This window comes from Leucoraja erinacea, chromosome 31 (genome assembly GCF_028641065.1).
Source record: "Leucoraja erinacea ecotype New England chromosome 31, Leri_hhj_1, whole genome shotgun sequence".
NCBI lineage: Eukaryota > Metazoa > Chordata > Chondrichthyes > Rajiformes > Rajidae > Leucoraja > Leucoraja erinaceus.
This window is the reverse complement of record NC_073407.1, coordinates 7818425-7841961: the sequence shown is the minus strand read 5'-3', so window position 1 is coordinate 7841961 and position 23537 is coordinate 7818425. Positions and strand designations below refer to the sequence as shown.

The window sequence follows — 23537 nt, the reverse complement described above, 5'->3', positions numbered from 1 at the left end:
CCAGGAAAGTTGGGCCAAAGGGCCTGTTTGCTTGCTGTATGACTCCAAGCTTATGCAAACCTCTTAGTAAATTCCACCAATTGTATTATAGCTGACCTGTAGCTCAATTCAACATAACAGTATTAAAATGCATAAAATTGGCAAAAATATTCCATCTGCCCACTTGCAGCACAGAATACTACTCGTAAGGCAGTGCTCATGACACATCTTTGCTCGAGTACTCCATAATAAATGCCAGATTTTCTTTACATTAAGTATTCCATTGCATATTGTTCTTTGAAGATGCAATTTTCTTTGCTTAAACAAGATGGTGCATTTCACATAGTAAATACTCACTGTATAGAGAATTTTCCCTTAAGCTCTCTACTCTATTAATGGTGGCCTTAATGCCCTTAACAATATCTCCCTCTTCACCACCAGGAATTTTCATAATTTCATCTAAATTTCTTGTTCTATTTTAGCAGAATAATTTTGATGCCTTTCAAATTCCAGTTTATCTTCCTCTATATTAATTAAATGTTACCACACAATAGTTTCAATACGGCTTTCATAATGTATAACCCATTTATATAAACTAAATTATTTTTTAACTTTACATCGCTTGAAATAAAACAGGACACGTATCGCACAATATTAAACAAAATCAGTGCACATGGAATTAATTATAGGCAATATATAGCCTTGAAATAAGAAAAGATAAATAAATAGGTAATACTCAAGTTCAAATGCAGTAACTAGATCAGGTGATGCAGGGATGATCTATATCAATGATTACAACGTGTTAATGTTACAAGATTGTTGGTATTGGAGATGAGAGGCGGATGGAAAGAGGTTTCAGAGAATACAGAGAGGTAAGAGCATGGCAGATGGAATATAAGATGAAAAAATGCAAAACCATCCACTTCAATAGAAAAAAAATAGGAAGGATATGGAGACAAGGCTCTGAAAAACAGACTGCTGGAGGAACTCAGCAGGGCTGGCAGGATTTGTGGAGGGAAATGGACAGTCAACATTTTGGGTCAGGACCCTTAGGGAGTTTCTTGCGAAGGAAGAATATACTTACAATGGAGTAAATGCAAAGGAAGTTCATTCACCAGCTTGATTCTTGGGAGAGGGAGTTCCACTGTGGGAGACAAACTCATTGAAACATTTAACAGTTCTTATGCCATTAAAGTGAAGGAGGATCAGGCTGGCAAATTTGGGGAACCCTGTTTGACGAGAAATATCAAACTCTTGTCAGGAAATTGGAGGCACACATCAGATATTGGCTGTTGGAATCAAGCAAAACCCTCTTGTGGGCATAACTGTAGGAGTACACTTTGAGAAAGTACAGAAAAGATTCACCAGAATGTCCCCTGGTCTTGCAGGCTTGATTTATGGGGTTAGACTAGATATGTTGGGTTTTTTTTCCTTTGGAGCATAGTTAAGTATATAAAATCATGAAAGGCATGGATAAGGTGAATGCTTACATTCTTTTTCCCCCAAGGTTGAGGATTCTAAAACTGGAGGCGATAGACTTAAGATGAGAGAGTAGAGATTTAAAAGGTTGGCAGAGCAGAGATTTAAAAGATATGTCATGGTAATTTCTTCATTCAGAGTAGTCCGTATCTGAAATATGTTGCCAGAGAAAGCTATCGAAGTGGATGCAATTATGACTTTCAAAAGACATTTGTACGGATACATGGATAAGAAGGATTTAGAGGATATGGCTAAATGTAGGAAAATAGGATTAGCAAAAATGGCAATTTGGTTGGCACGGATAGGGTGGGCCGAAGGTCTGTTTCCATGATGTATAGTTCTATGATTCAATGCTGGGATTCTTTCCCTGGTTGATGTGTCCTGAACAAGGGATCACTGATCAAAATAAGGGGCAAGTCATTCAGAAGTATCGACACTCGGATGGTAGTTAATTTATTCAAGGGCTATGGGGTCAGTAGTATGAATGTGTAAGATATTATCCTATGGACGGTCAAAGCAGGCATAAGAAAACAATGGCTAATGCTTGTTTCTATTTCTTACATTCTATTTTTATTTCCTGCTCAAATCATAAATATATCAAAATGCCCTGTGTGATCCAAAATATATTTCTTCATGTATTGGATACAGCTGTTGCTCGCAAGCTGTTGCTGGCATTTGTAATTGAGGTGGTTTAATAGAAGAATAGCTTACCAGACATGGACAGTGTTTAGTGTTAGCACACTGCTGTGAATCCTTCCCGAAAGAGCATTAGTGATTCAGATGTATTTTTACAACAATCCATTACAGACACAAACTTCTTTTAAACAAATTCAAAAATTCAGATGCCATGGCGAGTTATTCAGTAATCTCAAATCATATTTTCACTGTAAAAGTTAAATTCTATACTGATACTGGGGATATACGCCATCTTCGTTCAATCATTTCAAGCCATACTTACAAATCTCACACTTTCACCCATCAATCTTTCTGATTAAACTATTTTCCTGCATACTATGCACCTAAACCTTGCTACCAACGTTTGCATAAACAACACTAAACAATTTCCTTTTATCTAAAACCCATCTTCAAAAAAAACAAAATTGCAAAAAATATTTCACCTTTAGGAAATTCCCATTTGTGGCTCTGTATAGTCCAAACCTATTGAAAAGTTCAGAAAAGTGATCATGAAAAATAAATGATCGACTAATCTCACAATTTACATTAACTTATGCAGCTTTTTGTAAAATTAGGTATTTACAAGAAACAGCGTAAGAGTGAAGTTGAAGTCAAGTTTAGATCAGCCATAATCTTATTGAATGGCAGAACAGGCTCAAGAGGCCAAAAAGCCACTGCTGCTCCAGTTCTTAAATTCTCGCATTCCAATTTGCTCCACAATTTATCCTCTTATCCCCCTGTGGGCAAGCTAATCTCCGGCCCTCTGGTCTTTTTTCTCTCAGAGTTCTTTCAATAAACTAAATTGGTGCCATTGGAGTTCCCTGATTTATTAATTTTGTATTTCACTACTTTTTCCCAGAACCAATTCTTTAAACTTGCTCCATACCTAGTTTCATAAACTTCAATGCCACCTTACTGTACAAATTAATGTACAAAACAATGTAATTATCGCATGCATAATTAAATTTCATACTTTACTGCAAACTTAAATTCTTAAAAAAAAACTTCAAAGTACATAAAAAGCCATTACTTATTTCTTCAGAATTCTACATAAACTGCTCTGTCCCTCTTGCTTTCTCTATACTTTGTCAAATACCACTACACTTTTTTTAGTTTTTAGCGGTGAACATTTTAGCTTTTACTACTTAGGTGAATATAACATGTCCACTTTATTTTTAAATCTACTCGCATCTTATACCTTTTCCCTAATCTCATTTTTTAATTGTTACTCTTTAACCATATTCTCCTCTTGCAAGAGTAATTCACAAAAATATTGTACTCTTTTTAATAATGCACTTGTAGCATCAGGTTGCAGAAGCTATTATTCAAACCTTGATATTGAAATCAATTATACAGCCCGAAGCAGGAATAAATTAGACTTGCTCTTAAGGAGTGGCTTTATAACCTCAGGCATTTCAGAATGCTTTACAGCTAATGAAGAACTTCCCTTTGAACTATATACTCTTTTGTAATGAAGAAACAGTGAAGAACTTCAAATAAAGTCCTTCTGAAGGAGTTTCATGTTCCCTTCCCTGAAGGATAGTACATAAAAATATGGGCTTTTATGAAAACCCAACATATTTCAAAAACATTTGTGCTGCTTCACAGATTACTTTCATTCTTCTTAATTTCCACAATTGGAATTTATCTTCTTAGTTTTTAATTCATAGCAACTAATTAGTCAAACAGTATCCAATACACTATAGAATGTTTTGGAATACATTACAGAATTACAAGCATTAATCACATCCCCCATATACCACAGAAGATTTCTCCAAACTATTTACTATTTCCATAAGGAAATTAAGTTTTCAGCCAACAGAGTTCAATACATTGCTCTAAAAAAAGCTTTGTAACCGATATTTCCCCATCTGGTGTGTTTGATGGCCTGTCAACCCATAAGCTTAATAATTCCACACATATTTTATTCTGACATGTAGAGGTCCAACTTCAAAGTAAAAAATGACCATTGCTTATAGATCATCTGCATTAATCTATCTCCAATGAATGGAAAAAATGATATTCCATCACTGGTCTCAGACAGAAATTACTGCTGCACAGTCACAGCAGAGCCAAAACAAGAGACATTTTGAGACCACCCTTGCCTCAACAGTGTGAAATTGCTTCCCTCTGTGAGATCAAAGAGTATGTGTCTATTCTGAGCCCAAACTGACAAGAGGATGAGGACTTTGCTGAGGCTCATTAAAACTTCGAAGCATGCAATTGTTTCTACTTGTAAAGGATTTTCCCATCATAAAGCATCAAAATTGGAATCATTGGAGGCCTCAAAATCTTATTTGAGAAAAATCCAATAGGTGGTATGTTTAGCCCTCAAACTACCTTCTGTGCCACCGTGCCATCCATTATTTGAATATTGCATGCATCTTCTCTTGTTGATTCGGTAATTGGCTCAGGTATTCCCCTGAATTTTAATTTAAAGATATTTAATCTAAGGTACAAGGCAATGACTACTGGACAGGCTACCATCTAATTCACTTTGTTAGCTCCATCAATCTCGCTCCAAATCAAAAGAAGCAAACAAATTGCTGTAAGAATATCAATATTGAAGATTACAAAGACTCTGCTAAACATGGCTCTTTTCAGTTAGGAGCTGGAGTCCACAATGTACAGAGTCCCCATCTGGCTGCTGAGTTCTCCCCCAAATTGTCCATATGTTTAGATGCACAACGGACGTGAATTTCACGTCAATAATTCTAACAATAATACAAGGAGTAGAATTGACAATCGTGCATTGACTTCAAATCAAATAAGGCAATGAAGTGGGACTGTGGAGCACTCTTTTCAAAGTTGCCAACTGAGGGAAATTAGCCATCTTCAGCCTATTTCATGATGGCATGGAAGACTTGATCTTAACCAATGTGTATGCACTGACCTTATCTCGGTGAAGGCCGGTGATTAGATCATAGCCCCTTCATCTCTCATCATAATGGTGGCACAAAGACAGCACAGCGCCAGACACCCGTCTTCGATCTTGACTGAGTGTTGTCTGTGCACAGTTTGTACGCTCTCCCTGTGACTAGATTACTTTTCTCCAGGTGCTCTGGTTTCCTCCCACATTTCAACACCATGCAGGTTTGTAGGTTAATTGGCTTCTATAAATTAATGCTAGTGTGCAGAATGAAAAAGTGGGACCACATAGGACTGGTGATTGATGGTTGGCGTGGACTCAGTGGGCTGAAGGGCCTGTTTCCATGATGTATCTCTAAATTGGAAACACAATACTAAACTTCCCACTGGAGTGCAGTTAATATACAGGATGATGGAAACCGTTCAATCTATGTGCCTCCACTCCAGAATAAAGGTCACCTCAGTTACAGAATGCAGCCAATGCGCATGTTAGGGAAGGGGCATTCAGGATGACAGAGCTAATCTAGAGTACTTAAGTTGTGAACATACCAAGGTAAATACCAACCAAAAGGATCCCATCGTCCCAAACTACCCATGCGTAATTAACCCACATGATGAGCGTCTCCTGCCCACACCACCATGGCACTCACAATGGGCTTGATGGCTACCTCAGAATGCAGAAAATTAGATGGGAGGTGCCATGACCTCCATAGCAGTACCGAAAAAAACAGCTGCAACTTTTTCTACCAGTATTTTGAATAAGGTTTCCTTTCTCCTCAGTCAGGGAGGGCTCCTCCACCACTGAGAGTTACAGGTTACTTAACAATGTCTCTTTCTATTTGCAACATATCTGCTATTATCCCTTCCGATTCCTTAGATTCATATTGAACTGCACTATCTTTCTATTTATTGTCTCACTAGCTCATGGTAAAAGTAATAATACTGATATCATATTCCTGATGGCCCTGTTTTTTAACCCTCTACCTAACTCCTTAAATTCTCTTCGCAGAACCAACATTTTCCTTCCTAACTTGGTATCATCATGACCACAACCTCTGGCTGATCAGTATTTTCTGTGCTGGCTCAAAGACATCATTGACCCTGGCATCAGCAGACCATCCTGTAGTCTCACACAGCCAGAGGGATGTCTGGGTATAGTTCCCTGCAGTCTACACGGAGCAGCTTGTTGATCTTACCCCCAAAAAATATTTTTGCCTTGGGGAGATGCAGCACAGATTTACTTGACCAATTCTATGTATACAAAAGATATTCCACAAGGAAAAATTGAGTAGAATTGACCTATATTCTCTGGTGGTTAGAGGGTATCTCATTGACATGCATTCTTACAACAGCTTGACAGGGCAGACATTTAGATGCTATTTCTCGTCATTGTAGAATCTAGAAGCAGAAAACATTGCCTCAGAATTAGGAGTTGCCTACTTTACACTGAGATGAGGAGAAAGACTACCTCTTCAGGCAACTTTATTTCTGAGAGCCGTGGATGCTCAGTTGATGGTCCTAGTCTTATTTTTCATGTTTTAAAAAAAAAGATTTATCAGGTCTTTGGAATCAGCTCAGAGTTATCTTTGCCTGCTACAGGTTATGAATATCACACTGTAGATAAATTCATTATAACCATTCTGAGAAAATCCTCAGTTGTACTTGCACAGCACAAGGTCTCAAGAGTGATCAGAAACCAGCATGTTTGAAAAGAAAATAACAAACTATAACAGATGTATTTCCTGAAGACAAGAGAAATTACGTAATTACAATTTTCAGAATGTATTTAATGAAAGAAATTCAATGAATTTATCCCATTTTACTCTTTTGTACATGCCAAGAATAAGCAAGAATAGAGGAATTGCACAAAAAAATACACAGGGATTTCAATTGACCTGGAACAACTTTCAAGCACAAAACTTCACAATGGAGTCACAAAACCCAAATTCCAATGACTTAACTCTTATAAAAATAAAAAATAAATCATGTTGCTTGAGTTTCCCCATAGACATCAGTAAATGAGACAAATATAATGCATAATTTCAAAACAACTGAAAATTGCTGGGATATTCTGTTTTTCTTTTATTCGTCTTTCTTAAAATACTTGAAGATTAGACAAACTATACAACTGAAGAGTGTTAGAAATGGAACAAGCTTGACAAAAGGTTGCAATAAACATTCATTGCTGTCGGTGGGTTTTATTTTTAAACAACTCACTGATCAGTGAATGCAAACTGCAGCCCAAATATCTTTAAGTAGCAAGAACTGTTGCGCAAAACTCAAGAATCTGCAATGTAAGCTAAATATTTCCTTTAGAAACCTTAGTTGATGGAAATGATAATGCAAAGAATAAAGTGGTTTTTTTTAAATTAAATAACAACATTTTATTTGGTATTACAATTATTTTTGTCTATTTAGACGTATAAGCTTCTTCCAGCTGAAATCTTCATTCGAATTCTCATTCTCACAGGTTAGTATAGTGGAAACATTGGAGTTGATATTCATTAAGGATTGAATAGAATGCAAGACCTAATCCAGTCAAAGGTACCTTCTGACATTCTGTCTATAGTTCATAATATTTTACTTTAAAAAGTATTTTAAACCTTGAAAACGAACTGTTACAGCAATATTTCTGGAACTCATCACAACTACAACCCACAGGATACCAAAGAGAAAGTTGTCTACAAGGTTAACAGATTAAATGGTGGATCTACAGGAAGAATGGAAGAAGTGAGGCAAGATGTGAATTTGAAAATGAAAAATTTACAGTGTTGCATTTTCCAACCCCAGAAAACAGCTGAGAAAAATGCGCATGATGTAAGTGGAGTAAACAAATAATAAATGACAATGTGAAATCATTGAAATTATAAATATATATTTTTTTACTAGCAGATCTTGCAACAGGTGCAGGTCATTTGGCCCTTCTCCCCTATTCAATATGACCATGGCCAATCACCCACATCAGTACTCTTTCCATTTTCTCCACACATCCCTTCTTGCCTTCAGCATTAAGAAATATACCTACCTCCTTCATGAATATCTTTAATGACTTCCAATCCTTTCTGTGAAACAGAATTCCACTGGTTCATCACCTTTAGGTGAATAGATTTCTTCTGGCAATACTAAATAGCATTCCTTGTAGCCCAAGGGTGTACCCTTTGGTTCTGAACTCCTGAGCCATCAGTAACATCCTCCCTTCATCTTGTCTTCCAAGTCCCGTTATGATCTTCTAGATCTACATGCATTCCCATCCCTTCTAAATTCCAGTGAATACAGGGCTAATCAATCCAATCTTGCCTCATATATCGCCTTATTATTCTAAAAATCAATCTAGTAAACCTTAACTGTACTCCCTTCATTGTAAAAACATCCTTCTCTTATTAGGGAGGGCAACATTGCAGGCAAAAAATCCTGGTGGGGTCTCACCACTGATGCGTCAGCCATGCTCCTATATTTGATCCCTCTTGCAATGAATGGCAACGTACAATCGCCTTTTAGAATTTGGATGAAACATTACAATGAAGTTTTAAGTTGGGCAATAAATGTGGTCAGTTCTGCACATAGTACCCATTTAGTATAAAAATCAGAAGGCTCAAACCATTTTTATATTTGGACTATAATGAATTTTAGCACGGTAAAGAAAGCAAAAATATACTACATTGTAGTTCACCAATCTGTTCAATAACTACATTTGTTATTTACCACATGTAAGCAACATAGGAAGCAATAGTAGGAATGGGTCATTCAGTCTTTTGCACCTATTATGCCATTCAATATTATTGTTGATTTTTTCATCTCAGCACCATTTTCCAACACTTAACTTTGTATCCCTCAATCCCACTCATAATTTTTTTTTAAATGTACTTAATAAAATTTGACGCTAACCCCTCACAGTCCGCTCAGGAAAGGTTAGGGTGATATATTTATTTTGATTTGGGTTGAATGGCCACCTCTACTTTGTGATTTTGCCACCTAATTCTGGACATGCCAGCCAGACGTTACATCAACTTCACATCCTTTCAGTCAAGCAAGCATTTTACAATAAAATCATTTCTTATTCTTCAAAGCACACAAGATTACAATTAGTGCCTGCTTAGCCTGTCACCATAAAAGCTCCTCAATCCCACGAATCAACCAGATGAACCATTTTTTTGCTAGGACTTCATTTATCTCCAATCCAAGTTGGAGCATGCAGAAGGACAAAAGTGTTTTAGACAGGTTGTATTAATGGTGCTCATAGAATCCTGGGTTTCCCTATATTTAAATCATCGACAGTTAATGCACTGGTAGAGCAAGCAATTGGGAAGCCGAGCTGTTGTTGATCATAACTGTGAGAGGATTTCAGTAAACATTTCTTACTAGAATGACATGGTGCTCTGGTAAGATCAGCCCAAGAATATTGTCCCAGGTCAGGTCTTCCATGGGTTGTGACTTGCTGCATAGTTAAGGGAGAAAACAGTGGATGTGGAACACACCAGATCCACTGTTTTCTCCCCTAACTATGCAGCAAATCACAACCTAAAAAAATCTTTAAGATTTGTTAAATTTGATTTCTCTTTCATAAATCCATCCAGATTCTGCTGAATCAAATTAGTCAGTCAAAACATCATGGAAACAGGCCATTCAGCACAACTTGCCCACGCCGCCCAACATGCCTCATCTACACTAGTCCCACCTGCTTGCAGTTGCTCCATATCCCTCATAACGTATCCCTTTTTTCATGTACCTGTCCAAATGTATTTTTTCATTAAGTGATTTTTTTTTCATCAATTATTTATCAATAAGATCCCCTTAATAATATTCTGTCATTATTGCTTTTCCCAATCCCTCTATTACCTTTTCTTCGAGCAAAAACACAGATGCTATGAACACAAAACTAAAACAAAAAAGCCTGGAAGAATCTTGACGGGTCAGTGATCTAAAATATTAACCATATTCCTTTCCATAGACATTGAATGATCATGCATTTTGTTTCTGTTTTACTCCATACCACCAGTGGTGGGGCTGGTGGAGTGAAACAATATAAATGCCAAAGATAACAAGCTAAATTTCAAAGGGGGATTATTTAAGGATGTTTCAGTATTCAACCACAAATTCAACAATTTTAAATTTCAGCCATAATCGTTAGTATTGATCCTGCTACTCCAATATATGCTGCTCTAGACCCATCTTTTATTTTTTTTAGCCAAGCCTATTATCCTCCTCTATTCATTTACATCATTAGCCTTTCTGTCAACTGCATTCCACAAATCAGACATTCTCTTTTGTTCTCTCCAAAGTATTATCACCACCCTACATAATTGGACCCACACTGACCAACCTCTGTACTTGTTTAAAACCTGTTACAACGTGCTCTCAATGCACATTTCAGCTTCAATGAAAGATCATTGACTTGAAATACAAATCACATTCTTCTCTCCACTGAAGCTGTCTGACCTGCAATATTTGCATTTATTTTAAATTCTTGTAAATGCCATGTATGAGTGAAAATGACAAATAGTTTGGAATTCGTACTGTTTCTAGTAACTGACAAATTAAAATAATTGGTGTTAATCCACTTGTGTACTTACTTTAATTACATACATTTTCTTATCGCTGCTATTTGATGAATGAATTCTTGCCACATTGCAGAATAGTTAGTAAATGAAATGTATTTTTATCAACTCAAGCTAGTTTCCTTTTGCCCGTACTATACAAAAAGGGAAAAATGTAGCCCCATAGAATGGGGGCATAAGAATTTAAGCAAAATAAACTTTAAATTATGAAGATGCAAGAGGCTGCAGATGCAGTCAAATTAAAATTATTTTTGCTCAGGCCAAAAATTGATAATGCCCGATAAAATTGGGACATTAGATAGGTCTTAGTGAAAGAGATTCCTTTGACTGTAAAATGTAGAGAGATTGAGGGGGAATTTCAAAGCATGTGACTACATCGGGCACAGTTACATCCGTCGGTGGTTGAGCAATGATTGGGAAGGGGACACACAAGAGACCTGAATTAGGAGCTCAAGAATTCTGGTAGGATTAGTGAACGTAACAGAGACGGAGAAGGTCAAGTCCACAAAGGAATCAAACAAAAGGATAAGAATTTTAAATTGGAGGTGTAATTGTGACAGCAACCATACAAGTTAGTGAAGTCTTAATTCAATTCTTGAAATGACAAAAGGCATGGAGGATTATTCCAATAAAGGAGTTGAACCAGATGCAGAGTGAAGGGACAGTGGAGTTATAGATATAGAGGTAACTGAGTTGGAGATGATCAAATCTTAAAGGAATTAAAATGGAAAATAATTGCACTATGAAAGTGACTCAACATGCAATGCCATTGACCTGGATAATTCATTTTGATTTTGTTTTTAGAAATAAGGGTGAAAAAAATGAAGAGGGGAAGGGAAATAATTTTTTTTTTAAGTCTCTAGCTTTTGGGGTTACCCCACTAATTGACAAAAAATGAATCAGCAGACATACATTTTAATGTACAATGCTCCATAGACCAGCATCTTTAGCACAATATTTGACAATATTTGTACAAAAATAATCTTATTAACTTGAAGGTCATAGTAGAGTAGAAACAACAAAAATGCAATCTACAAAATAGTTAAGAGTAAAATGCCACATCACTGCAACTTTAATATTTTACTGAACCATTACTCACTGTTTAGTGAATTCATCTGAAGCACTGATGATGACTCTAAATGTTGTACATCTGTACCTGTGAAAAAAAACAGAATAAAAGTTAAACATAATGAATCGGGACATGTCCGACAGAGGAAACAGAATACATCAATAGCATGTTACATTACAACCCACATCAACTCATTCGCAAGTCAAGCCTTGTTGTACTCAGCAATGTGGAATAAGAAACAAATAGTCCACCAGATTGTTCTCTAGTTATAACCCCTTCATTACAGGAAGCTAAAAGATCTTAGCAGTCTTTGCGTTAATATATTTATAGATTACAGAGGTATTTCCAGGATGGTCTCTATAGCGGTGGGATAACTCCAGAGTAATCCTCAAGGTTGTCACCATGGAAGCAACTGAATCAAGGGATGCAGACCTCAACCAAAGTCTGTGAAGCTCTCAATGATTATGCAGGAAATATGATATCCATTACACATCATTTTTATTCTCATCGTTGGTTGGTTGAGAAGTGATGTGTGAATGTCTGTACATTGGTAAAGATGCAATGCCACATCTGTGTTTAGAAATGCTATACTTTGTACATAGAAAGAGAATGTGCGCACTACACCCTCAGGGTGAATAGGTTTTTCACTCCCCTGCAACAAGAAAACAAGTTTTGCTCCACACCACTGGCACTATATGTCAAAGGCATCAACTATATTGCACATATACAATATAACTGACCCCTAGTTACTCAAAGTGTGGAATCCGAATCAAATATTAAGCTAGGTAGCCTTCATGGTTTTTATTGATGGTATTCCAAATTTATTAAATTCAATTTCACAGCTTGCCATGGTAGAATTTGAACTCGTAACCTCTGGAATTGCTTGTCCAAAACCATAAACAGTAGGATCTGCCACCAGTATAGTCTTTAACTGTTAATTAATAGAGACATCAATCACAATCGGTGGTGTGCTCCATCCCCACTGTGACTAACATTCTTTGTGTAATTGTCAATATATTTTAGATTTGGATTCAAAGCAGCACTAAATTTTATTGATCCAGTTACCTCAGTCATGATTAGTAAACCTTTGATATGATTTTCTAATAGATGTGCCTTAGTAACAAGACACTTACACACACAAAACATCTTTAATGATGATGGACTATGAACAGTATTGCCTAACATGACCAATCAACAATCACACGTCGTCACACGGCTTCCCTCCAAGTTTTTGGTCAATTTGTGTTATATTTAATAGAAGAATTAGCATTTTCTTAGTGATATAGTTTATCACCTTCACCTTTTTCTCCATCAAAACTAACATCCATGTTATTATCTCAATAATAAATCTCCCTGTGTTGTTCTTTTTATTCTGCCTTATAAATAATCCTATGACAAGCCTTTAATAGGTTAACCCATCCCACCGCCAAGTAAAACAATAAAACAATGAAATGTTCTTCCCTGCACCCCTCTTCCCAAAACAACCCATTCAAATTCCAGGCAAAAAACAAGGGCTGAAGGAATTCAGAGGAATGCAACATATGAGGGAAAAGAAAAGAGATTTCGTATCAAAACCCTTCTTCAAACTAATGGACAGGGAGGAGAAAGCCTGCAGAATGCAGTTTACTGTACATTATGTGTAGGAAGGAACCAGATGCTGGTTTAAACCGAAGATAGACACAAAATGCTGGATTAACTCAGCGGGACAGGCAGCATCTCTGGAAAGAAGGAATGGGTGACGTTTCGGGTAGAGACCCTTCTTCAGGCCTACTGTACATAACTGTGAACCCATTCTATTTTTCATTTCAAATCACTTTAACTGTTCATTACTATGAACCGTATTTTTTCAAATCACTTCCTCATATTTATACCCTCAGTCTGTTAGACGCCATGGTAATGAAACTAAAACAGAGGACTGTATTCAAATAATTTATTCTTTAATCCCTTTGTTCCAACATTTGCAACACCATTTCAAACATATTACATAACCACACACATCCTAACTTCTTCATGACTTTAACTTGAGTTAATTTGGCGAAGGGTCTCCGACCAGAAACATTTCTTTCTTCCCATAGATGCAGCCTGACCAGGAAACGATTTCCAATATTTTCTGATAGATTTTAGACTTTCAGCATTTGCAGTTTTAAAAAAATAATAATAATTTGCAGGACAACCAAGAACATTATCAGAGAAGCCATTAACACTACTTACAAGATACATTTATTTGTCACATGTGCCTGTTGGCACAGTGAAATGTGATCACCATACAATAAAAATAAAGAACACAACACACGATAGAGTTCAACATAAAACAGCCCCACACAGCAGATTCAAAAGTTTCCCCACTGTGAGGGAAGGCACCAAAGTCAGTTATCTTCCTCTAATGTTCCTGATGTTCACCCGTGGTCAGGGCCTCCCCGAGCCCTCTGCTGCCGCTGTTACAGGCGGCCCGATGTTCAGGCTCGCTACCCACTTGCATACACATATATAAATAGACATCAACCCCAACTAAATCATCCCCCACAACAGCAAGAGTGATGTGTATGGTCGTACATGTAAGCAATATTACACACATGTGTAAATATATTAGAAACCAAAGATTAAGAAATTACACCATAGATTTGATATAGTTAAACTTAACTAGCATTTATATTGATGGTCAAATTGTGCTTCTCCTAAACAAAAGCAACATCACTATCTTATAGTAATTTCAGTTTCTTAAGGTGATCTCCATCTGACACTTTTTCTTCCTCATTCATTCTACAACACAAAAATATTTCCCTTTCCGCTTCTCCCTCTGCACAATTTCTCTGTCTTCTACTACATTCTGTTTCAAAGCCTAAGCTTGGACCTGGACCTCAAGATAAACAACATTTGGATATAGAGTTGAGGCACTAAAATGTACTTCAGATCTCCTATTTCTGAAATTGGTACTTTAGAGAATTATAGTGAAAGCTGTCAACATGGTATAGCTTCATAGGATAGATTTGAGTCTGCAGGCATATGGGAAGTGAGAGGCAGTTTGAGGATAACTTGCATTTTCTGCTAAGCAAACCTTGGAATATATTAGTGTCTTATTTTAGGACTCTTCTTACATTACATGGAAAAGTAAAATATCAGCAAAATGGGCCATAAAGCTGTTGACCAAAGCTTCAAATTAACTAATAAAACGTATTGCTCGGCTCCGAAACTGTAAAAATAATATTTTCGACAGCTTAATTAATTAAGAAAATGTGATTGCACAAATATCAAATGGAGAAATGAGGTAATGAACACATTATATGACTGTACACAAAAAAGCTGGAGAAACTCAGCGGGTGCAGCAGCATCTATGGAGCAAAGGAAATAGGCAACGTTTCGGGCCGAAACCCTTCTTCAGACTTCTTATTTCCTTCGCTCCATAGATGCTGCTGCACCCGCTGAGTTTCTCCAGCTTTTTTGTGTACCTTCGATTCTCCAGCATCTGCAGTTCCTTCTTAAACATTATATGACTGAATGGAACTGCACTGCAGAGAACTGGAAGAGGCAAAGTAGGAGCAGCATGTGGAAAAAGGGGTCTGTGGGTCACTGGGTATTTCGTGGAATTAATATAAACTGGAAATCAGTGGGGAAAATATATATATATATATATGAAATGATTCAATTTATTGTCATTGTCAGTGTACAGTACAGAGACAACGAAATGCATTTTTAGCATCTCCCTTGAAAGGGAGACACAGGGCGTCGCGGTGTGCCCGCGCCTGCCGCCATTCCATTACAGGCAAAGGTGGGTGAAGTGTCTTGCCCAAGGACACAACGACAGTATGCACTCCAAGCGGGATTTGAACCGGCCACCTTCCGGTCGCCAGCCGAACTCTTAGCCCATTGTGCTATCTGTCGCTATATATATAGGAAAAACATTAGGAGTTCTAGAATAAAAACTGAAATTTCTGAATTCCTAAATAACATTGATAACAATAAATGTATTGATTTATTTTAAATGCATCTATAAACTCTTTGGTACAATTTGCATTCAAATAAATAAATATTTCAGAATTACGATATATAATTATTCAAAAATAAATTTGTATAGTTTTCTTATAAAGTAACTTAAAACTTATAGGTTGATGCCAATATTAGACTAATACTGACATTGCCTTAAGTTAGCACCATGTACGCTGAATCAGAGAACTATTTTGCACTGCCATTTCAAGATTAAATCACATGTTCCAGAACAACTCTTCAATCTGCTGAAGAGTAGAGTGATGTTGTAAGTGTGAGGTGGCTAAACTGAAACTCCTTTTGGCTTTTCAGATGGATGTAAAAAGGTCCAATGCCTATTATTTAAAAAAATGCAGGAATGTGTTTTTGTTCTTACTTAACACTACTTCCTTATGCAACACCATCTAGTTATTCATTTCATTTGCTGTTTGTAGTACCTTGATTTGTGCCAATTGGTTGCTGCATTTGCCATATAACAATTGTGCCTGCACTTCAAAAGCATTTCCCTAGTTGTGAAGTACTTTGGGCCATTTGGAGCATATAATCAGCCATAAAACCCATTCTGTAAGATGATTTTATAGACCAATAGGAAAGTAATTTATTTCCTATTGCTCTCAAGCTATCATGCTCAATTGCCAAATAAATTAATTGAATTAAAAAGCTGTTTTAATGTACTGATGCAATCATTGCTGCCAGGCTGTCATCAAATGAAACTAAATTGTGGATGAAATGCATGATTTTTGTAAGAATTTAATTATCCACCATATTACAAAATTATCCTTATAACTTTCAACATGATACAATAATAATACGAATAGATAATACAAAATCACAAATATTTATCCAAGAATATATTAATTGTGAAAAATACTATAGGAAAATAGGTTATACATGAAATCTGAAGTTGCTTAGGCTTACTCCTAACCAACATTTTCAATCCTTCAAAAGTACAAGTTTGCATTGTAATCCTTTACCTATTCAAAAACTCATTACACCTAATGATCCGAGTCCACTTCCTGGCCTGAATGGGGTACAAAATACAACATTAGCAGATGGTCACTCACACAATACTTGCTGCTATATGCTCAGCAGCTGTCCAGTGAGAGGACCAGATGGTTGTGGACAGACCAGAGTTGATATTGGTCAACATAATTAAAGCTGGTCATCTCAGGGAGCTGAATGCATCAAGCAAAACATCTGGAATAGTTTGAAATATTCCAACATGTTTTTTTGCAAAGAGAAATACAAATATAGCCAATGCCATAATATGCAAGACCTGATAAAACATGAGCTATAATACTCTCCAATGCCAGAAACGTGACTGAAGATTTATCTCTACTTAAATTGTTTAACTTTTTTTCACAGATTTGCAATTGTACGTGCAACATAATTTATTTTGTATATTATCCATATTTATACTTTTATTCCACCTACATTATGTATAAAGTTAACTGTATTTGCCATCTAAATTAAATATAGATTTTTAGTATTCTGTACCATTTGCATTAATGTCCAAGTCCGTTATCCCATTTTTAATCAGTGTGAATTTGTGCTATGTTTCAATCAAGATAAAAGGGGTGATCATACCATCAGAAATGAATGTCGATGGAGAAATCATAGGCTGCCAATCCAAATTCCAAATAAGTCCATCACATTAATCAGCAAAGGAGAGAAAGAATATAATAAAATATAGCAGGAATAGGCGATGCGGCACCTCAAGCTTTTTGCAGCATTCAGTAAGGAAACACAAGCAACTGCAGATGCTAGTTCACAAAAAATCAAAGTACTGAAGTAACAAAGTAACTGGAGTGGGCCAGACAGCATCTCTGGAGAACATAGATACGTGACATTTTTGATGGGCAGATGGTTGGGCAAAGGCTAAAAAAAAGCAAAAGGCAGGAGATAAGGATAGAAGATGTGTGATTGTGAAGCTACAGGAAATAATATAGGGGGAAAGGGACAACATGGGGAAACTATGTGAACTAAAGAATTAGGACATCTCAGATATCCTAGAACAGTAAGCCTTATCTTAGGAGCAGATGCGGCAGAGATGGAGAAAATTAGAGTAGAGGATTGAGTCTTTGCAAGAAGCAGGCTGGGATGTGCAGTCTAGAAAATTGCAGGAGTTAAAGGGCTTACAGTAGTTGTCAGTCGATAGTGAATCCCATGTGATGGAGACAGACCGAGGGATGGCACCTTTCCTCTGCCCTTTCAGACAACAACGGCACCTCCCTTGTCAGCAGGTATGATAAATGTTGTGATTGTTGCTGAGTGAGCAGAGAGCTCACTCTGGCATTCAATAAGATAGCCATCTGATCTTGACCATTCTCCATAATCCATTAAGCAGGAAATAAGATTTAAATCAGTTTACTGTGTAGTGTGGATAAGGAGTTGCAGTTGGGATAAAGGAGTAAGGTTGGACAAGTGGATGAGGAGGTGGCAAAGGAAGATTTTCATTTCGATACACTTGTTCATACTGAGCAGAATTGCATCACAGAAAGTCTGTCAGCTTTTGCTTAGTATCATCCCATTATTACCATTTCCCACATTTCCTGTAGCTGTTCAATTGTTTTCTCTTCAAGCTCATCAAGATCATACCCGATCCTTTTTGGAAAGCCATATCTACCCGTTGTGTTTAAGAAGGAATTGCGGAGGCTGGAAAAATCAAAGGTAGACAAAAACGCTGGAGAAACTCAGCGGGTGAGGCAGCATCTATGGAGCGAAGGAAATAGGCAAGGTTTTGGGTTCAGACCCTTTTTCTGAAGAAGGGCCTCGACCCAAAAAGTTGCTTTTTTCCTTTGCTCCATAGATGCTACCTCACCCACTGAGTTTCTCCAGCATTTTTGTCTACCAGTTGTGCACTGAATTCCAGATCACAACTAGCAACATGAGAAAGTTTTGTGTGACTTATGGTTCTTTGCCCAATCACATTAAGTCAACTGTCTTTGTTTTTTCCCCCAACAGAATTATTATCTCTTTATTCTCCATCTAAACCCTTCTCTATCTTTGAACCCTTCTATGAAATCACTTCTCAAACTTTTCTCCTCCAAAGCAACAACCAATCTCCCAATCTATCCATGTAACTGAAGGTTCCAGCCCAGAACTATTTCAGCTAGTCTAAATGTGACACTAGAGTCCCAGAGTTATTCTGTGATAACTTACAATGTTCTGATCTGATAAACAAAATGTGGAAAATGGGGACGGGGAATTTAAGAATTATTTTTGTTACAAATATATTGTAATTGGGAGCTTTTTTTAATGATGACTTGAGACAGGCAGGATTTGGTATGGCCAAGGAGGGGTGGAGATAGGCTATGCACAGAGTGACAGTGTTCAAACATGCAATGTACAATCTCACTAGATTTTAAATCATTAACTACTCAAATTTGAGCAATCCAGTCACGGTGCCCGATAACAGAAAAATAGTTTAGGGACCTTAAAATGTTTGAGCCACGTTTACAATTCCTTGCCTTGTAAGCGAGACATGTGCCAAGGGTGCAGAAATTCTAAACACAAGATCCTCAGCAAGAATAAAAGCTGCTACAATTTAATGTCACTACAAGCATGACTTGGGTCCTACAATAAATGTCTTCTTAAATTTCTTCTAATTTCTTTTAGGTGCTTATCTCTAGAGGGTCACATGTTAGACTGTGAAGAGTCACACAACTGCTGGCAAAATGTCTCGGTCTATGCTGAATGTCTGCTCCATTCATTTGATAGGGTCAGCTTCACAGGTCAGTTGCAGCATCGGAATTGGAGGTAGCAGATTCAGAAATTTCTCCCCTCAAAGGATTTCTACCCACGAGAAATAATTTGCAGAAGGTACCAGACTGAGAACATGAAATTAACAAAGAAATGCAAGGTGTTTCACACTGCAGGTTGTTTTATTGTTTCATGCACCAAGCTGCAGCCAATATTCAAGAGTAGATATATTATAAAACATTTCATCTCATTTTAAATATATATTAGACCAAGTGGGACCCATTGTGTCCCGTCCCTCCAAGGCAGGGGGGGGTGGGGTGGAGATGCGCGGTCACAGGGGAGGGAGGGCTGGTTCCCAAAGAGGGGGAGGGGGTAGAGAGGGAGAGGAGGGGGGTGGAGGGAGGAAGAGGGAGGGGGGTGCGGGAGGCAAAGGGGAGGGGGGACCGCGAGGGGGAGGAGGGCAGGGAGTGGGGGGTAGAGGGGGAATGGGGTACCCGGGTGGGGTAGGGGGTAGAGAGGGGGAGGGGGGGATAGTAGGGGGTAGAGAGGGGGAGGCGGGGAGGGAGGAAGAGAGGGGGGGGGGGAGGAGGGAGAGGGAGAGGAGAGAGAGGGAGAGGAGAGGAGGGGGGAGGGGCAGAGAGGGGGGGGGGAAGGGGGAGGGGGGGGGGGGGGAGGGGGAAAGGGAGTGAGGGAGAGGAGAGGAGGAGTTGGGGAGGGAGGGAGGGGGAGAGAGAGGAGGGGGGGGGGGGGGAGGGAGAGAGAGGGGGAGAGGGAGAGACAGGGAGAGAGAGGGAGAGAGGGAGGGAGAGAGGGGGAGGGAGAGGAGGGAGAGGGAGAGAGGGAGAGAGGGAGGGGAGGGCGAGAGGGGGGGGGGAGGGAGGGAGAGGAGGGGAGGGGGGGAGGAGGGAGAGAGGGGGAGGGAGGGAGAGAGGGGGGGGGGGGAGAGAGGGGGGGAGAGAGAGGGGGGGAGAGGAGAGGGAGAGGGGAGAGGGAGAGAGGGGAGAGTGGAGGGGAGGGATAGAGAGAGAGACAGAGAGACGGAAAGAGGGAGAGAGGAGAGGGGGAGAGGGAGAGGGGGGAGGGAGAGAGGAGAGAGGGGGAGAGGGGGAGGGGGGGGGGGAGGGGAGGGGGGGAGGGAGAGAGAGGGGGGGGGGGGGGGAGGGGGGGGGGAGAGAGAGAGGGAGAGGGAGGCAGAGTAGGGGGGGAGGGAGGAGGGGGGAGGGGTGGTAGGGGGGGAGGGGGGGGAGAGGGAAAGGGGGTGAGAGGGGGAGGGAGGAGGAGAGGGAGGGGAGAGAGGAGAGGGGGGGGGGAGGGGGGAGGCAGAGAGAGGAGAGAGGGAGGGGGAGGGAGAGAGGGGAGAGGGGGGGGGAGAGGAGAGGGGGGGGAGGGAGGGGAGGGGGGAGGAGAGGGGGGGGGGAGAGAGGGAGAGGAGAGGAGAGAGGAGGGAGAGAGAGAGGAGAGGGGGAGAGAGGGGGAGGGAGAGGGGGAGGGGGGGAGAGGGGAGGGAGAGGAGAGAGAGAGAGGAGAGGGGAGGGGGAGGAGAGGAGGGGGGGGAGAAGAGAGGAGGGGAGAGAGGGGGAGGGGAGAGGAGGGGGAGGAGAGGGGGGGGGGAGAGAGGGGGGGGGAGAGAGGGGAGGGGGGGAGGAGGGAGAGGGGGGGGAGAGGGGGGGGGAGAGAGAGAGAGGGGGAGAGGGAGAGAGGGGAGGGAGGGAGAGAGAGAGAGGGAGGGGAGGAGAGAGGGAGGGAGGGAGAGAGAGGGAGACTGGAAGAGGGAGAGGATCCCTCTGGAGACAGAGAGGAGAGAGGAGAAGGGAGGGAGAGAGAGAGGGGGAGAGGGGGAGGTAGATGGAGGAGAGAGAGAGGGAGCAGAGAGGGGGGAGGAGAGGGGAGAGAGAGAGGAGGGATGGGGGGAGAGAAGAGAGGGAGAGGGGAGAGAGAGGGGGGAGGAGAGAGAGGGGGGAGAGAGAGGGGAGGGGGGAGGGGAGGAGGAGGGGGGGAGGGAGAGAGGGGGGGGGAGGGAGGAGAGGGAGAGGGGAGGGAGAGGAGAGGGCAGGAGGGAGGGAGGCAGAGAGGGGGGGAGAGGGAGGAGAGGAGGGGGAGGAGAGGAGAGGAGGGGGGAGAGAGGGGAGGAGAGAGAGCGAGGGGGAGGAGAGGAGAGAGAGGAGGGGGAGGGAGAGAGAGAGAGGAGAGGGGAGGGGAGAGAGAGGGGGGAGGGGAGGAGAGAGGAGGGGGGGGAGGGAGAGGGGAGAGAGAGGGGGGGAGGGAGGCAGAGAGGGGAGGAGAGGGAGGAGGGGGAGAGGGGGAGGAGGGGGGAGGAGAGGGGGGGGAGGGAGGGGGAGAGGAGGGAGGAGAGGGGGGAGAGAGGGGGAGAGAGGAGGGAGAGAGAGAGAGGGGGAGAGAGGAGGGAGAGAGAGAGGGGGAGAGAAAGGGGGAGAGAGAGAGGGGGAGTTAGATCGACCGATCTTTTTATTTCACCGCACAACTCGTATGTGTATGTGACGAATATACTTGGAGGGGGAGAGGGGAGAGAGGGAGAGGGAGGGGAGGAGAGGGAGAGAGGAGAGGAGAGGGAGAGAGGGAGAGAGAGAGGGGGGAGGGAGGGAGAGAGAGGGGGAAAGAGAGAGGGTGAGAGAGAGGGAGCCTGTTTCAGAGATGGTCGACTTTTGGCTCCTGTTCCCAGCGGAGAGCGACAAAATGAGAGGGGGGGGGGAGAGAGGGGGAGGGAGGGAAATAGGAGGGGGGGAGAGGGGGAGAGAGAGAGGGAGAGGAGAGAGGAGAGAGAAGAGGGGGAGAGGAGGGAGAGGGGGAGAGAGAGGGAGGGAGAGGGAGAGAAAGAGGGAAAGAGAGAGAGGAGGGAGAGAAGGAGAGAGAGAGAGAGAGAGGGAGATGGGAGGGGAGAGAGAGAGAGAGGGAGGGGGGGGGGAGGAGGAGAGGGGAGGAGAGGGGGGGGGGAGAGGGGGAGGGGAGAGAGGGGAGAGAGGGGAGGGGGAGAGGGAGGGAGAGAGAGGGGGAGAGGGGGAATGGGGAGGGAGATGGAGAACAAGGGGAGAGAGGAGAGAGAAGGAGGAGGGGGAGGGAGGGGGGGCGGGGAGGAGGAGGAGAAGAGAGGGGGAGGAGAGGGGGAGAGAGGAAGAGGGAGGGGGAGGGGGAGGGAGGGGAGGGGGAGGGGGGAGGGGAGGGGGAGGGAGAGGGGAGGGGGAGAGGAGGGAGGGGGGGGGAGGGAGGAGGGGGGAGGGAGGGGAGGGAGGAGGAGAGGGAGAGGGGAGGAGGGAGAGAGAGGGGAGGAGAGGGGGAGGGAGAGGGGGGGAGAGAGGAGAGAGGGAGGGGGAAGAGAGAGAGAGGGGAGAGGGAGGGAGAGAGAGGGGAGGGAGAGAGAGAAGCAAGAGAGAGGAGGGGAGAGGAGAGGGAGAGAGGAGAGGAGAGGGGGGAGGAGGAGGGAGGGAGGGGGAGAGAGAGGGGAGGGAGGAGAGGGGGAGAGGGGAGAGGGGAGGGAGGGGAGAGGAGGGAGGAGAGGGGGGAGAGGAGAGGAGGGGGGAGAGGGGAGAGGAGAGGGGGAGAGGAGAGGGAGGGAGAGGAGAGGAGAGGGAGAGAGAGGAGGGAGAGGAGAGGGAGGAGAGGAGAGGGAGAGAGGAGAGGGGGGGAGGGAGAGGAGAGGAGAGAGGGGGGGAGGGAGAGGGAGGGAGAAGAGAGGGAGGAGAGGGAGGGGAGGGAGAGAGAGGGGGAGGAGAGGGAGGGGAGGGGAGAGAGGGGAGAGGAGGGGGAGGGAGAGAGAGGGAGAGGAGGAGAGGGAGGGGGAGAGGAGAGGGAGAGGGCCCAGAGGGGAGGGAGAGAGAGAGGAGGGGAGGGAGAGGAGAGGGGAGGAGAGAGAGAGGGGAGGAGGGAGGAGAGAGAGGAGGGAGGGAGGCAGAGGAGAGGGAGGGAGGAGGAGGAGGAGAGGGGGGGAGGGGAGAGGGAGGAGGAGGGGGAGAGAGAGGAGGGGGAGAGGAGGGGAGAGAGGGGGAGGGGGGGGGGGGGGGAGGAGAGGGGAGAGAGAGAGGAGGAGGGAGAGAGGGGAGGGAGGGGAGGGGAGGGAGGGGAGAGGGGGAGGGGGAGAGAGGGAGGGGGAGGGGGAGGGGGAGGGGGAGGGAGGGAGGGGGAGAGGGGAGAGGGAGGGGGGCGAGAGAGGAGGGGGGGGGAGAGGAGGGGGGGGAGGGGGGGGGGGGGAGGAGAGGGAGGGGGAGGAGGGGAGT

The 23537-nt window shown here is 42.4% G+C and overlaps 1 protein-coding gene and 1 long non-coding RNA gene across 9 annotated transcripts in view; one reads left to right on the top strand and one right to left on the bottom strand.

Annotated features, from left to right (window-relative positions):
• Window positions 1–23537, bottom strand: part of LOC129711868 (nuclear receptor subfamily 6 group A member 1) — a 244501-nt gene that overhangs the window by 168048 nt on the left and 52916 nt on the right. For all 3 annotated transcript variants that reach the window (XM_055659849.1, XM_055659848.1, XM_055659850.1), the window contains one exon: window positions 11656–11712. In XM_055659849.1, the coding sequence (XP_055515824.1) occupies window positions 11656–11712 (57 nt within the window). The remainder of the gene's footprint in view (window positions 1–11655; window positions 11713–23537) is intronic.
• LOC129711870 (uncharacterized) overlaps window positions 1–23537 on the top strand; it is a 70782-nt gene that overhangs the window by 32992 nt on the left and 14253 nt on the right. For 2 of the 6 annotated variants that reach the window (XR_008725936.1, XR_008725937.1), the window contains 2 exons: window positions 7472–7545; window positions 7663–10554. This is a non-coding gene — a long non-coding RNA (uncharacterized LOC129711870). Of the gene's footprint in view, window positions 1–7419; window positions 7546–7662; window positions 10555–19224; window positions 19429–23537 lie in introns of those variants that run through there. The other 4 variants (XR_008725940.1, XR_008725938.1, XR_008725939.1 and 1 more) reach the window with 4 other exon arrangements.